This window comes from Mobula hypostoma, chromosome 8 (assembly GCF_963921235.1).
Source record: "Mobula hypostoma chromosome 8, sMobHyp1.1, whole genome shotgun sequence".
In the NCBI taxonomy this organism is placed as follows: Eukaryota; Metazoa; Chordata; class Chondrichthyes; order Myliobatiformes; family Myliobatidae; genus Mobula; species Mobula hypostoma.
This window is the reverse complement of record NC_086104.1, coordinates 73,498,636-73,516,316: the sequence shown is the minus strand read 5'-3', so window position 1 is coordinate 73,516,316 and position 17,681 is coordinate 73,498,636. Positions and strand designations below refer to the sequence as shown.

General features: G+C 39.6%; 1 protein-coding gene across 1 annotated transcript in view; it reads left to right on the top strand.

Moving 5' to 3' along the window:
• pcsk2 (proprotein convertase subtilisin/kexin type 2) overlaps positions 1-17,681 on the top strand; it is an 82,095-nt gene that overhangs the window by 24,455 nt on the left and 39,959 nt on the right. The window contains exons 3-5 of the mRNA XM_063056130.1: positions 9,881-9,994; positions 11,933-12,041; positions 13,227-13,264. Coding sequence (XP_062912200.1) covers positions 9,881-9,994; positions 11,933-12,041; positions 13,227-13,264 — 261 coding nt within the window. The remainder of the gene's footprint in view (positions 1-9,880; positions 9,995-11,932; positions 12,042-13,226; positions 13,265-17,681) is intronic.

Below are 17,681 nucleotides of genomic sequence, written 5' to 3'. Positions count from 1 at the left end.
AAATGTCAACTGTTCTCTTTTCCATAGATGCTACCTGCCCTGCTGAGTTCCTCCAGCAATTTCTGTGTGTTGATTGGATTTCCAGAATCTGCAGATTTTCTCTTGTTCGTGATTGGACAATTTCCTTTTTGTGTATTGGAACTCTGTTCATGCGATGACAAATCAAACACCTGCAATGCCGTTCATGAGCAGGAATCGGAGATCTCGCATAGACCTCCTGAAACCAGATCTATGGAGGGAAATGCAGAAAAAACAGTTCAGCCGGTTGCCAAGTGAAGCAGCAAGGAGCTTTGTGATTGGACAGGAATTCCTAGCGCGTGACTACCGAGAAGACAAATTGACACCTGGTACAATAGCTAAAAGAACTGGACCATTGATAAACACAGTGGATGTTGGAGGTCAGACATGGAGTCATCATGTGGACCAGATACTGGATGCTCAAACAAAGAACACACCTGAGTCAATTGCATCCAACAAGACAGCTACATTACAGTCACCTGACTTACCTCTCAGTGATGATGTCACTGACAACAATGTGACACCTGAAACTGACAATGTTGTCTTAGACAAGACACCTACCACACCTGATGCCATTCCACAGGTCCAGAGGCGCTTTCCTGAAAGAAACGAAGCGTCACCCAGAAGACTGAATCTTTAGAACTGCGAAGTTAATGATAGACTATTATTGTGGAAGCATGTTTATTTGGAATATGGGCTTAGGAAAGGGAAATTGATTGTTTTGTACATATACAGTTTTATGTTGCATTAATCTAAAGGGGGAGGAAGTGTAATAGGGTCTACTTCTTTTAGAGCAATGACCCCCACCCCCCCTTAGCACTATGTATTTTTCTGTTTTTTCTCTCTCTCCCCCACTCACTATCAATCTCTCTCTCTCTATCTCTCGATCTCTACATATCTCTCTATCCCTCTCTCTATCTCTATATATATCTCTCTCTCTTCCCCCCCACAACATGGCTACACCAGTTAGGCATATTCTGCGTGCGTGCTTTTATATAACTGATATGTAGTTGTGCATAGACACAACAGTCAAAATGACCACAATCTGTGCAGATCGGAAATAACATCTCCACCTCGCTGACAATCAACACTGGCTCATCTCAGGGATGTATGCTTAGCCCACTGCTCTACTCTCTCTACATCCATGACTGTGTGGCTAGGCAGAATTCAAATGTGATCAATAAATTTGCTGATGATACAACTATTGTTGGCAGAATTTCAAATGGTGACGAGAGAGTGTACAGGAGTGAGATATTTCAGCTGGTTGAGTGGTGTCACAACAACAACTTTGCACTCAGTAAGAAAGATCAAAGAACTGATTGTGAACTTCAGAAAGGGTAAGATGAGGGAACACACACTAATCCTCATAGGAGGATCAGAAGTGGATAGAGTGAGCAATTTCAAGTTCCTAGATGTCAGTATCTCTGAGGATTTAACCTGGACCCAACATATCAGTGCAGCTACAAAGAAGACACAACAGCAGCTATATTTCATTAGGAGCACGAGGAGATTTGGTATGTTGCCAAAGACAATAACAAATTTCCACAGATGTACCATGGAGAACATTTTAACTGGCTGCGGTGATTGCGGGAGTGGGGGGGGGGAATTGCTACTGCGCAAGATCGAAATAACTGCAGAGAGTTGTAACTTTAAGTCAGCTCCATCATGGGGATTAGTCTCCATAGTATCCAGGATATCTTCAAGGAGCAATGCCTCAGAAAGGAGGCACCTATCATTAAGGACCCCCACCACCAAGGTCATGCCTTGTTCTCACTGCTACCATCAGGAAGGGGGTACAGGAAGCTGAAAGGCACACACTCAGTGATTCAGGAACAGCTTCTTCCCCTCCGCCATCCGGTTTCTGTATGGACATTGAACCCATGAACAATCCCTCACTACTTTTTAAATTTTATTTTTGCACCACTCACTTAATTGAACTAGTACATATTTACCATAATTCACAATTTTTTCTGTTGTTATGTATTGCATTGTACTGCTGCCAAAAAGACAACAAATTTCATGACATATGCTTGTGTTATTAAACCTGATTCTGATTCTGGAATGTGCAGCAGGTAAGTTAACATCTGAAGCACCAGAGAATTCTTCAATATAAAGCATTAAATCACTTTCAAGGTATAGCAACAGATCTTTCAGTCCCTTGGTTCCACACTCCTCCTGAAGCTGTAGATTATGACCTTATTGCTTTCAATGACTTAATTTTACTTGCAGTATTTCTCTATGGACATAAATGAAATTGCACGGATGTTAGTAAATTTCAGGCTTGGTTTAGATATTCTTATGTCCCTTGATCCTGTGAGTATTCGAGGAGACAGGCTGAAGCATTTACTGAGATGAAGCTAGACATAAATTGTTAAAGTTGCTGTGTTTTTCAGACAGAATTAGATTGTATAAAAGAACAGATTACATCAAATCTTGACTTAATTCTATACTCAGAAGCAAAAAATAAATTAAAGAAGTCACCATTCAGACCCAATTGCCAACCAGCCATAACCTTTTCTGCTGAGAAGGCTGATTTTGTTTCCTCAGCTGTGGGCTTAAGTGAAATGATTTTTGCTTAAATCAGATTGCTCCCAGATCTCAGGAATAGGAGGACAATATTTAGCTTCGCTAAGCATGTTCTTCCACTTAAATGGATCGCTGCTCATTCATTTGGTATCTCGGGGCACATCCCAGTTGTACGCTTTGCTTGCTAAATTCTGCTGTCCTAATTTTAAATAATTTATTGTGCTAGCATCTACTGTTTATTGCAAGAGAAGAGTTGCAAGAGGAACTGTTTCCTGACCTCATTTGAATGGCCTTTCTCTGTGTTCCTTTGCTACTTTCTCTCTGAATTTTTCCCCTATAGAGTGATTCAGTGGTACACACAACAATGGCTCACGCAAGTGATTTGTACTGGTTTCTCTGATGCCTTGGAGGAGCAATATTTCTCTATGCACAGCTTGGAAATAGCAATTGCAGGTCTTGTGTGGAGTTACAGCAGTCCAAAGCCATAGGTGATATCTGACCTTGCCTCTATCACCACCCCCCATGGCTTGTTTGGGCTGATATAGGGATGGGCATTATGTGCCTCGGAGGGACAGTTGCACATTGTGCCCTGAGAGGTGGGTGTCTAAGGCAGGGATGATAAAGATTGGTACACTATAAAATAAAAGAAGTTTATGTTAAACGTGAATGTCCTTAGGATCATACTGAAGTGAAATTTTCATTTCTGGGCCTTCTGAGTAGTGGGGTCATGTTAGTGATTGGCAATTTAAGTAATAAAAGATCACCCATTGAATAACCCCTTTATTCATCGCCTTGGCTGGTTATGGATTCTTTGTGTTTGTGTGCAGATTTTCATAGAAATTCTAGGTAGCAATGAACTCTTTCCCATCCTCCAATGTTCTTAATGTGTTTGTCTTTTAAAAGAGAACATATCCAATTATTCTAATGTTTGAATGATGGGAATCTGTATTTAAAAGATAGTTTCCGGATTGTAAATAAGGTTATTTGTCTTATCTAATGTTCATCATTTTCCAATTCTTCTTCTATTTTCCAATTTTCCTGAAGCCACTGACTTCTTGATAGGAACCAAGGAGATATACAGTTCAGTATTTCCATAGTGATTTGGGATATATGTTTGAATCTTCATAACGGAAGTCAGCTATTTCCGGTAACAACCTCACCTTCTCCTAACTTCCAGACATGCTCACTCACTCACTCATTTCCTTACTTCCCTACTTTTAGCATCCATTGTTTAATAAAATTGGGAATTCCAGTAATTTTCATTCCCTGAGAAGACGTGTTGTCACCTCCCTATTGACTGATTATTTGCATTACATAAATGAATGAAGAAAGAATCATTGGAACATACAATTTTGTTGTGCAGACTTGAATTCTGTTCTGCAAAGCTGCAAGCTTGCTAGAAGGAAAATATTTTCCACTAAATCTGTACACCAGCTCTGGAAATTTATTTACCGTTATAAAAGCTTTTGTTAGAATACTTCAGTTTACACAAAAGCAAAAACCAAAATGATTCAGTCTCTTCATAGTAAAGTGGCTGAAGCAAAACTATAAACCCGTGGACTGCAAATGAATTATATTGGATTGGTAAATAAGTAAGTGGGAACAATACAATACAGACTTCGAATTTCGAATGTAGTGTGGCTCATGCAAGTTAAATTTCCTTGTTTTGCAGTAGTCAATAAACTTGAAAGCTTACTTCATTGAAGTAGAAAATTAACAATATGATCATGACGCAACATTAAGGATACCTTTTCTACATCACTAGGCAGCATGGAAAAATCCATTCTAAAATATTTGATGTGTTTTCGTATCACAACCAAATAGTTTCTGATAAATTGGTGCTCCTGATAAAAATGAAAATTGGATGCCAATTCTTTTAATATAAAAAAAGAAAATACTGGAAATTTGTCAGTGAGCTATCTTCAACCTAAAACATTAATTATATTTGTCTTCCCTCTGATGTTGTCTGACCCACTGACTGTTTTTAGCATTTTCTGTTTTTATCTTAGATTTACGGCATTTTGTAGTTTGTTTTTTGATTTGTCAATTCTTTCAGTTCCATCCAGTGCCTAAAGAGAACTGACACCAGGGATCCATTAATCTTTGCTGACAAAAGGACATGATGAGATAGCGTCAACAAAAGCTGCATGCAAGTATATAGTGACCCCTCTACACACAGGTATTCTTTTATGACACAGGCAGGTTGTCGCATCCCTCTTCACATTACCACTCTTGCTCAACCGGCCTTCCTAAAGCAACCTGCCCACTGCAGACAGACATGGGAGCATTCACTTTCCTCATTCCTCCACATTGAAGCAAAGTGAGCAGATGAGTCCTGGATTCCTGCAATGATTCTCTGAAAACTGTATTAAAGCAAGAGTAGGAAAAGATAATCAGGAAAGTGCAGAGAAACTTTAGGGATATGGTAACATGAAGAGATTGGACAAGATTGGGCAAGACATGGTAAGTGAACAAAATGCAGAAAATTGTGAGATCATCCACCTTGGTATGAAAGATAGAAAGCTGGAATATTTTTTTAAATAGCAACAGTTTAAGAAATGTTGATGTTTAGAGAAATGTGGATATCCTTGAACACACCAATAACTGGGAATTAACATATAGGTTCAGCTAGTAATAATGAACGCTAATTTTATGTTGGTCTTTACAGTTTATTATCACTGACATGTGCTGTGAAATCTGTTGTTTTGTGGCAGCAATACTACTGTGCAATGCATAAAAAATTAGTATAAGTTACAATCAAACATATATTAAAAATAAATAAGTAAAGATAGTAACATAGAAAACCTACAGCACAATACAGGCCCTTTGGCCCACAAACCTGTGCCGAACATGTCCTTACCTTAGAAATTACCTAGGCTTACCCATAGCCCTCTATTTTTCTAAGCTCCATGTACCTGTCCAGCAGTCTCTTAAAAGACCCTATCGTATCCGCCTCCACTACCGTCACCGGCAGCCCGTCCCACGCACTCACCACTCTCTGAGTAAAAATCTTACCCCTGACATCTCCTCTGTACCTACTTCCAAGCGCCTTAGAACTATGCCCTCTCGTGCCAGCCATTTCAGCCCTGGGAAAAAGCCTCTGACTATCCACACAATCAATGCCTCTCGTTATCTTATACACCGCTATCAGGTCACCTCTCATCCTCCATTGCTCCAAGGAAAAAAGTACCAGTTCACTCAACCTATTCTCATAAGGCATGCTCCCCAAACCAGGCAACATCCATGTAAACCTCTTCTGCACATTTTCTATGGTTTCCACATCCTTCCTGTGGTGAGGCGACCAGAACTGAGCACAGTACTCCAACAGGGATCTGACCAGGGTCCTATATAGCTGCAACATTATATCTCGGCTCCTAAACTCAATCCCATGATTGATGAAGGCCAACGCACCGTATGCTTTCTTAACCACAGAGTCAACCTGCGTAGCAGCTTTGAGTGCCCTATGGACTCAGACCCCAAGATCCCTCTGATCATCCACACTGCCAAGAGTCATACCATTAATACTATATTCTGCCATCATATTTGACCTTCCAAAATGAACCACCTCACACTTGTCTGGGTTGAACTCCATCTGCCACTTCTCAGCCCAGTTTTGCATCGTATCAATGTCCTGCTGTCACCTCTGACAGCCCTCCACACTATTTACAACACCCCCAACCTTTGTGTCATCAGCAAATTTAGTAACCTATCCCTCCACTTCTTCATTCAGGTCACTTATAAAAATCACAAAGAGTAGGGGTCCCAGAACTGATCCCTGAGGCACACCACTGGTCACCGACCTCCACGCAGAATATGACCCATCTACAAACACACTTTGCCTTCCATGAGCAAGCCAGTTTTGGATCCACAAAGCAATGTCCCCTTGGATCCCATGCCTCCTTACTTTCTCAATAAGCCTTGCATGGGGTACTTTATCAAATGCCTTGCTGAAATCCATATACACTACATCTACTGCTCTACCTTCATCAACGTGTTTAATCACATCCTCAAAAAATTCAATTAGGCTCGCTCATAAGGCACGACCTGCCTTTGATAAAGCCATGCTGACTATTCCTAATCATATTATACCTCTCCAAATGTTCATAAATCCTGCCTCTCAGGATCTTCTCCATCAACTTACCGACCACTGAAGTAAGACTCACAGGTCTATAATTTCCTGGACTATCTCTACTCCCTTTCTTGAATAATGGAACAACATCTGCAACTCTCCACTCCTCTAGAACCTCTCCCGTCCCCATTGATGATGCAAAGATCATCGCCAGATGCTCAGCAATCTCCTCCCTCGATCGCCAGATGCTCAGCAAGCTCCTCAGTAGCCTGGGATACATCTCGTCAGGTCCCGGTGACTTATCCAACTTGATGCTTTCCAAAAGCTCCAGCATCCTCTTTCTTAATATCTACATGCTCAAGCTTTTCAGTCCACTGTAAGTCATTCCTACAATCGCCAAGGTCCTTTTCCATAGTGAATACTGAAGCAAAGTACTCACGAAGTACCTCTGTTATGTCCTCCAGTTCCATACACACTTTTCCGCTGTCACACTTGATTGGTCCTATTCTCTCACGTCTTATCCTCTTGCTCTTCACATACTTGTAGGATGCTTTGGCATTTTCCTTAGTCCTGTCTACCAAGACCTTTTTATGGCCCCTCCTGGCTCTCCTAATTACTTTCTTAAGCTCCCTCCTGCTAACCTTATAATCTTCTAGATTCATATCATTACCTATGTTTTTGAACCTTTTGTAAGCTCTTCTTTTCTTCTTGACTAGATTTTCAACAGCCTTTGTACACCACGGTTCCTGTACCCTACCATCCTTTCCCTGTGTCATTGGAACGTATCTATGTAGAACTCCACATAAATATCCCCTAAACATTTGCCATATGTCTTCCATACATTTCCTTGAGAACATCTGTTCCCAATTTATGCTTCCATGTTCCTGCCTGATAGCCCCATATTTCCCCTTACTCCAATTAAATGCTTTCCTAACTTGTCTGTTCCTATCTCTCTCCAATGCTATGGTAAAGGAGATAGAATTGTGATCACTATCTCCAAAATGCTCTCCCACTGAGAGAACTGACACTTGATCAGCTTCAGTTCCCAATACCAGATCGAGTATATCCTCTCCTCTTGTAGGCTTATCTACGTATTGTGTCAAGAAACTTTCTTGAGCGCACCTAACAAACTCCACCCCATCTAAACCCCTCACTCTAGGGACATGGCAATTGATATTTGGGAAATTAAAATCTCCCACCATGACAACCCTGTTATTATTATACCTTTCCAGAATCTGTCTCCTTATCTGCTCCTCAATGTCCCTGTTGCTGTTGGGTGGTTTATAAAAAACACCCAGTCGAGTTATTGACCCCTTCCTGTTCCTAACTTCCACCCACAGAGACTTCGTAGACAATCCCTCCATGACTTCCTCCTTTTCTGCAGATGTGACACTATCTCTGATCAGCAGTGCCCCTCTTTGCCTCCCTCTCTGTCCTTTCTAAAACATCTAAAGCGTGGCGCTCTAAGTAACCATTCCTGCCCCTGAGCCATCCAAGTCTCTGTAATAGCCACAACATCATAGCTCCAAGTACTGATCCATGCTCTAACCTCATCCACTTTGTTCATAATACTTCTTACATTAAAATAGACACATCTCAAAAAGTAGTGCAAAAAGATAACAAAAAGTGATGTTGTTCTCATGGATTCATAGTCTGTTCAGAGATCTGATTGTGGAGGGGAAAAAGCGGCTTCTCAATAGTTGAGTGTATGTTTTCAGGCTCCTGTACCTCCTCCCTGCAATGAGAAGAGGACATATCCCGGTTGGTAAGAGTCAGTAATGATGGATGCTGCTTTTTTGAGGCGTTGCCTATTGAGGATGTCCTCGATGGTGGGAAGTTAGTGTCCATGATGGAGGTAGCACAAGGAAATCTGCAGATGCTGGCATCTGACGAAAGGTCTTGGCCCAAAACGTCGACTGTGCTTCTTCCTATGGATGCTGTCTGACCATGATGGAACTAGCTAGGTTTACAACACTCTACAATGTTGTCTGATCCTGTGCAGTGGCCCATCCCATACCAGATGGTGATGAAGCCAGTAAGAATGCTCTCTACAGTACATCCGTGGAAATTTGCCACGGATTGGGATTAATTCTATTAACCTGGTGCAGCTGGTGGAATAAAACAACATTCCTCTTACTGCTTCAGTAAAACATCACGGCCAATTAAAACTGATGTTTTCATTTTGCTCTTGTCTGTGAATCAGTTTAACTTTGTAGGGAGAAACTGTGTGTAGTGGCAGAAGGGTCAGTATCCTGAAGTAGAAGCAGAAGAGATGAAGTAAAAGGAATTTGCCAGACAATTAGTGGCCATGTTTGTTAACACACTGCCTTACTGTATGGTGCAAACAGATTCAATAATAGCTTTCAAAACAGAAATGGATAAGTGTTTGAATGACAGAAATTTTTACTGGAATTTGAGGAGAATGTGCAGAAGTGGGATTATTTTTACAAGGTGCTGCCACAGTGACAATGGTGTTCTGCCAAAGCATAACTAATTTTGATAATAATTGTTTTTCTGAGCATCTAGCAGGTTTCTTTGTTAATCAAACTTTGCATCTCATCTCACTCATAATATTGAATTGGTGCCTTTAATAATTATACAATATTAAAATAAAACAATTTGCATTTAGAGTGTTTTTAATGTAGAGAGGCATCCCAAGGCACTCCTAAAGATTATATTTGAAGAGAAAATTCATAATGTGAGCTGAACCTGTTTCTGGCTGAGGTAGAAGTGACTTAATGAAAAATGAGAAAGTATTTGATTAATATGGTTCGCTGGACTAATGGAGGTAAGGGAGGGTTTGGTGGAAAGGAATTTCCAAAAATTCTAATCCATCTCCCCCACTCATTCCTACCCATTCATTCTCCCACTTCCACACCCCACTACACACACATATACACACATCAAACCAGTATAGGTTTTTATTTATGTTTTTATCTGCGTGTATTTTCAATTCTGCCAGAAAATTGAGTGGTTTTTAGGTGAAATGACAAAAGCACATATTATCACATAAAAATGCTGTGAAAAAGCTGAATGGACCACAGACTATTTTTCCTCTCTAATGTTGTTGATACATATGATAAGTGCTCAGAATATCTGTTTAATTATGTTGAGAGTGTATCATGAAACATTTTTTCCCTGAATCCTGCTAGATTTTGTACTTGTGCAATAAAAGTTATCAGTTAGAACATTTTAATTGACATTTCTGTGAGCCTTTTGCCCATACTAAAATATATAGATTTGCTCATGTATGTTGTTTACTTGCAGGTAAAACATGCCATACAGCAAGAAGGCTTTAACAGAAAGAAGCGAGGATATCGTAGCATCCATGAAATTGGTATCACGATGAATGATCCTTTGTTTTCAAAACAATGGTATCTTGTAAGCAACATTTGACTTTCATACATTTGGTGTTAGTGTGCAAACACTGGAGGGAGTGTATGTAATTACAGCTAATATAGATGATACTGGAACAAAAATATTCTATAGCTGTAAAGGATTAAAAGGGTGCGTTCCCTTCCTCTTGATAAATAAATGCTGACATGTGAGCTAATGGAGGCCTTCAAAATGATGAAAGCTTTTGACAAACAGAACAGGAACAATTATTTCAAAATGGGAATGATCAAACTATGGCCACTGATATATGAAAATACCAAAAAGTCAGATAGAGATTTCAGAGGAAATATTTATTACCCAGAAAATGATTAGATTGTGGGATTCACCTCCACAGGCAGTAGGTGAGGCAAATAAGATGGATGCTTTTTAAGCACAGGGGAGAAGGGAAGAATGAGTTATGCTGGTAAGAGGAAAGATGGAGTGAAGCATATATGGAGCTTAAATATTAGATTCATTTTAGTTATCAAAACTGAAATGAAGCTTATGTATTCAGTGGAATGATATGTTATTTTAGCAAAGGTATTAAAATACTAAAGCTGCTGACTATTGACATTGACCAAGGAATTATTTTATTATGTGTAGCTCTGTCTTGCAATGCTTGGGGAAATGTGCTCTTTCTTCGCTGATCTTTTGCATTTAATAAAATTGGTCATGTTTTCCTGGCATCAAGACCCTCAGTTCCAAAAAATCCTTCCCTAAATCTCTGCAAAAACATCTTTCTTTGCTTATTTAAGATGCACTTTTCTAGTTGGTCATGGCATCCCAATATCACTCTATGTGCCTTGATGTCAAACTTTGTTTTACAATGCTCTTTGTGACATTTCTATGATTTTGCCCTGTTAAAGATGACATATAAATACAGGTTGCTGTTGTTGTTATGGCAACCCAAGTGGATGGGGAGGTGCCAATACTTCACCTTGTCTTCATTGCTGAAAGCTTTCTGAACATGAAAAATGCTATGTCACTCCAAGGTTACTAAACATTTTCTCATTAGGCTATAAAATCATTATCGTGATGATATCATTAATTGATAACAAAGGGGAAAACTTAAAATTTTTTATCCTTCATTGCATTGTGGTTGATTATGTGTGGGCATTCAAGAAACATAGTAATGATGACATCATTCAGCCTCTTCTTACTGATCTGTCATTGAGTTGACCTGTTCACATGTGTTTGGTGATATTTCCCTAGGCTCACAAAAATCAACTGATGTACTGTAATTTTATAATTTTCAATTGATGGATGTTCTTTCTGGAGAAAAAAATCCTGTGACTTGGGAGGGGGTGGTGGTGGGGGAGGCAGCTGATGGGAAAATGGGCAAGATAATGACAGAACCAAGAGAGATTTGGCTGTAAGCTCCTTGCACTTTCTACTGGTACTGATATTTTCCCAGGCCACCCCCATGTCTTCTTAGAAGAAAACCTTGTTTCTTATGCATTTGTAAATTTCTTCACCTGAATTGTTGAAAGTAATACTGATTTGAAATTCCTGAAATTGTACCATACTATTATATCTTTCTTGACATTAAGTAGGTAAACATGAAAAAGTATGTTGGTAACTTAATTTCTGTGGGGGAATAAAGTGATCATCCTAACTGAAGGAATTCTTGCTTCAAATGCAAATTGCTGCTCGAAACCCTCAGCAGGTCAGGCAGCATATGTGGACAGAGAAACAGAGTTAATGTTTTAGTCAACACAAGTGATAAAAGAGAAAGAAGAAATAAAATGCTGGTTAGGTTAGTTTGAAGAGATTTTACCAGCTGCATTTTTTTAGTTGTGGGGTGAAGGCAACAAGTAATTTCTGATTATCCAGACCTTCACATGCATAACTTATGCTGGTTGAGTAGGTTTGAAGTCAGTATACAATGTCTAAAAATGTCTGGTGTCAATAATAAAACATGCTCAATTGTTTTTCTTGAATTAGGTCAACACTGGCCAAATAGATGGAACTCCTGGGTTAGACCTTAATGTAGCTGAGGCTTGGAAAATGGGTTATACTGGGAAAGGAGTAACCATAGCAATCATGGATGATGGTAAGAACTGAGAATCTTTCTTGACAGTATGCACTTACAAGTATATCCATGTGTTTTTTTCATCTTTTCCTATATGATGCATTTTTGTGGAGGAAATTTAACATTTTTGCATTTTTGTCCTGTTGCCAGCTAATCAAACATTAATTGTATGCTGGCTTAAAGTTATGCCTAAACCCACTTCCTACTGAAGTGAACATGAGGAAATCTGCAGATGCTGGAATTTCAAGCAAGACACAAAATAAAGTGCCCCCTCCCACTTTCAAATCTCTTACTCGCTCTTCTTTCAGTTAGTCCTGACGAAGGGTCTCGGCCCGAAATGTCGACTGTACCTCTTCCTAGAGATGCTGCCTGGCCTGCTGTGTTCTACTGAAGTGATTATAAAAGCAGTTTTCTCTGCTCGAAGCTGTTGCTGCAACTAAACAAATGTGCTGTATTTACCGTGGCATTTCCAATACTGCTTCACAGTGCTTAGCAGAGTCTCAGGATCAGAATCAGGTCTATTAAGTCAGGTAATCAGGTTTGTCAAGTAGGGTGCTGTGCACAACCCTGATTTGATGGGGACGGATGTGAGAGCACAGAGGAACATCTGGTGAAACTCCTGAAATGCCTGCTTCGCTGCTGCTGCTGCTGTGTGGTCCGGAATCTCCGGAGGAGAAGGCCCCGAGTCCTCAGCTTTGTTTGTCGCTTGGCGGCCGGGGCGGGATCGAAGCGCTCAGCAGAGGATGGTGCTCGGAGAGGCTGTATCGGAGGGGCTGGTCAGAGGCTCGAAGTTTTCCGACGGACTCAGAGTTGGCTGCGGTCGGATGCTTCCAATGCATCGGCAAGTTGTCGGCGCCTGGAGGTTCATGGCAGGGAGAGTTTCTCCCTTCTGCCGTCTGCGTGAGATGATGAGTCGATTGGGACTTTGAGACTTTTTTTTACCGTGCCCATGGTCTGCTCTTTATCAAATTATGGTATTGCTTTGCACTGTTGTAACTATATGTTATAATAATGTGGTTTTGTCAGTTTTAGACTTGGTTTGTCCTGTTTTTTTTGTGATATCATTCTGGAGGAACATTATATCATTTTTTAATGCATACATTTCTAGATGACAATAAACGAGGACTGAGTGTCCTCGTAATCTAATAATCTAAGATGGACTCAGTTTTCAAGTGTTTGTTTAATCTGTTTATTGTTTTAATGCAGGGATTGACTACTTACACCCAGATCTTGCAGAAAACTATGTAAGTATGCATTAGGTTTCTCTTTTGGGTTTATAATTTATTTTGTCAAGAAATGTAGATGCACAGATAAATGTCACAATTAATATGAGGTGAAGCATGATTGATTGTACTCAGCCAGGAAGAAAATACTTCGGAAATAGTAGCTTGGCAGGATTCCCAAAGTTTCATTGATATACAGTATGTTTTAAAGAAGGAATAATTTATAACTAGAAGACACTCCATCTGTTGTTAATAAAGATGTGCTTATTTTTACTAAGCAGACTCAGATTGGAGACCTCTGTTGCTAAAATGTCGTAGTGGTTAAATTCTTACTCACTTGCATGACCATCCAGATTGACGATTAGAATTGCATCAACTTGCATTGAAATGGAAAGCTAGATAAGCACACGAGGAAGAATGAAATAGAAGTTTCTGGTAATAAGTTAGATGAATGGAGCAGTATGGAGCTTAAAATAACTTTGATCAACTGGTCTGAATTGCCTGCTTCTGTGCTGTTGACTCTTAGTAATGATAACTATAGTGTTGTAGCCCTGCTGCTGTTTTCAGTCAAAGCTTATGGAGTGTGAGATGGCTGTTACAACTCTATTTAAACGCTCCGATTGTCTGAGAAAATGCATTGATTTGTTAACTCTTACATGTTATGTCTAGCAAGGATCCAGAACACTAAAATTATGGAATTTTTAGAATTCAAGTGTAAACTGTAGCTTCCTGGCCTTGTTTAAAGCTTATATTTCTTGATGTGGCTGGTGAAGCTGGCTTTTAATTGAACTAATTTTGTCCATGTCAGTCATGACATTCTCCATGACTGGGCCTGTGGGACATTAAATCCACTTACCATTCTTGATCGTTCCCGGTGTTCAATACCAAGGAGCATCCTATCCCCTTTCCTTCGTCAGGATTGTTAAAAAATCTCCAGACCATGAGAATTATTCTTTACAATAACCTATTGGAGTCGACTGCTGAGATTGCTTATATATGCAAGCTTTTCACTGCATTCAATAGTAAAGTTGTTTCAAATATAAGATCAGGAGAATGGCATTCAATACTTGTGGCAGTTCATTTTGGTGAAACTGCATCTGCTTTGGCTCCGTGACGCTTCCCTTACAAAAATCTGAACTGGAAAATATTAAATTGACCTCCAGCTTGAACAATTTCTTTCAATGCAGGAATCCCTTCCAGTACTTACTGAAATTACAGAGGGCAGAAAGCACAGAAATAGGCCACTTGGCTCAATTAGTCTGTGCTGACAGTTATGCCACACAAACGCTCCACCCATCAGCATGAACTGAATGGCTTGTAAACTTGTGGAATTAGCTTGGTTGCAGCTACTGGAAGTGTTTGTTAAAGAAATGTTCATAAGCAAGCATTCAAACTTAAATACAAGTTTAAGTTTATTGTCATTTAACTAAAAATGTACGCACAGCTAGATGAAGCATCATTCCTCTGAGTTGTTATCATGGTTTTGTTTAAGTTCCATAAACAGTATTTTAGAATGGCTGTTTGCCAGCATTAATAACTCACAGTTTTTGAATTGAATTGACTTTATTACTTACATCCTTCATCTACATGAGGAGTAAAAATCTTTACGCTACACCTCTGACTAAATGTGCAATTTATAGTAATTTGTAATAAATAGTATGTAAACAGGACAGTAACAAGATGGTTAAATATGAACAGTCAATATAACATAGAAATACAGCTGTGTCAGCATGAATTAAGCAGTCTGATGGCCTGGTGGAAGAACCTGTCCTGGAGCCTGTTGGATCCTGGCTTTTATACTGCGGTACTATTTCCTGGATGGTAGCACCTGGAACAGTTTGTGGTTGGGATGACTCGGGTCCCCTTTGGGCCCTTTTTACACACCTGTGTTTGTAAATGTCCTGAATAGTGGGACGTTCACACCTACAGATGTGCTGGGCTGTCCGCACCACTCTCTGCAGAGTCCTGCGATTGAGGGAAGTAGTTCCCATACCAGGCAATGATGTAGCCAGTCAGGATGCTCTCAGTTGTGCCCCTGTAGAAAGCTCTTATGATCTGGGGGCCCAAACCAAACTTCTTCAACCACCTGAGGTGAAAGAGGTGCTATTGTGCCGAGGAGCTTAAAGCTGTTCACCCTCTCAACCCCAGATCCCCAGTGGAATAAATAAGCTTTATACATTTATGGTTTCAACCGACAGGAAGCTTACAGTAACTCAAATAACTACATGTTGCAATCGTGGTGTGCAGAAAAGCATCTTTGAATGCTCAACACATCGAATCTCGAAGTAGCGGGGGGTTTACAGCAGCAGATGACCATGTAAATACAGCTGGTGCGCAGTTAATCAGGTATAGGGGATCCCTAATAAAGTGGCCGTGGAATGTAAATGCCATGAAAATCAGTTGTTTGAGCCAACAGCACAATGCAAGATAGGGTTACGTATCAGTTAACACAAACTTAAATTGCATGCAGTAACTTATACATAATTTGCAAGACTGCTAAATAAACAACAAAGTAAGCATAACAACACCAGTGCATGACTGAGCGAGACAGAAAAAGAAATGGAGTCTGAGGTAGTGTTAGGGTTTTACAGGTCAGTCCAAGAACCTGATGGCAGTGGTTAAGAGCCTATTCTTGCACCTTGAGATTTGAGTCTTTGGGCTCCTGTACCTTCTGCCTGGTGGCAGTGTTGAGAAGGGGAGATGCCCGGATGGTGGGGTTCCCTGATAGTAGATGCTACCTTCCTAAGACATCACCTCTTGTAGATATCCTTGATGGTGGGGGTGTTGTACCATAATGGAACTGGTTGAGTCCAACACTCCCGGGAGCTTATTGCAATTGTAATATGTCAGGTGATCACAAAATCAAAATGACTAGTATCAGCCTTGAAATACTGCACATCAGAATACTGCTTCCTGTGTGTACACTGTTACTGCTGCTGCTGTACTTAAGGAGGCGCTAGTATCTATTGGCACAAAGACTGCAATTTAATTTATATTTCATGATGAATAATGACAGGCAGTTTTGTATTGTTGGAGCCCCTGAATTATTATAACCAGCAGACATTTTCAAAAATAACATACAAGCAAAATGCGACTCTGCATTAGTAGTCACAATGAGCAAAATTCTAAATGACTACCCAGATATTTTGATTGCATTATCCAGCAAAAACAATCTGATGCCATTTGATTTTGAAATAGTTTCTCCCAAAATAGCTTTGAGAAAAAATTTGCTTGCAACATGGAGTTTCTTCTGAAAGAATATCAGATTAACTTCTGAGTATGAAGCATCGTTTCTACTGAGAGACACACTGAGACATATAGCCCTAGGCTTATCAGAAGCGAACGTTGATGAGGATTTTTTTTTCAAAGATATTTTGCACTCTCAATTCCATCTTAAGCAGAAAGCTGTTGTTCCTTTGATAGAACAATATTACATTTGTTTCATAAAGTACTATTTTGGCCTTTCCTATATCTTAGAGAAATTTAAGTTAAATGAAAATATTAACAGCTTGTGCATTAAACAAAACTGTTTAATATAATCTCTTGTCCTCAGGAATAATGCAACTGGTTTTCTGGGACTTGTCCCCGTGGAATTTTAGAATATTGGTTAGGTGGGAACAAATGTTCAGAAAACAATATAAGTGATTTCCTTCTTGAGCCAGAAGGAAATTAATGTCTGATCACATAGAAGCATTGTTGATTAATTTTCTGGTTGGATTATTTGTTTCATATCAGATGCATTGCTGGTAATAAGAAAACACTAGTGCCTCAAAGTCAAGAGATGATAGGTGGAAGACCTGTATAACATCAAAGCTAACCTTGCACTGCAGTACACAGGGAGTGCTGCAATGTCATAGGTGGGCTGTTAAAACCAATAATGTGATTGTGTTGCCAGGTAGATGTAAATGTTCCAATACTATTTTAAAGCTAGCAGGGGTTAGGTTTAGTGATCTGGGCATTATGCATTTCTTAATCTATGCTGGTAAAATAGATTTATCAAAATTTTTTCATATTACAATTGCATTTTGAATAGTTTCCTGTACCCAGCAGGGGGACAGGCCATTATTAGATCTTGTATTAGGTAATAAGTCAGAGTTAATGAGTAGTATCAGTGGGTAGTCCTCCAGTGGTCATGATAGTCTAATATCAAAGGAAATGCTGAAGACTGTACCTAGAGTCTTAAATGCAAACTGAACTAATTAAATTTGCAAGTAAAGTGGATCGGAAAATTAGCTTGAAACAATGTTGATTCTAGAGCTATGGTCATTTAAAGTTAAAGGTAAACAATAACAATCATTTAAATATTACATCATAATTTCATAATTCTCAATGAATACTGTATATATTGTACCAAAAAAACTTATATATATACATAAGTCAGGACAAAGGGTCTCGGCTTGAAACGTCAACTGTACCTCTTCCTAGAGATGCTGCCTGA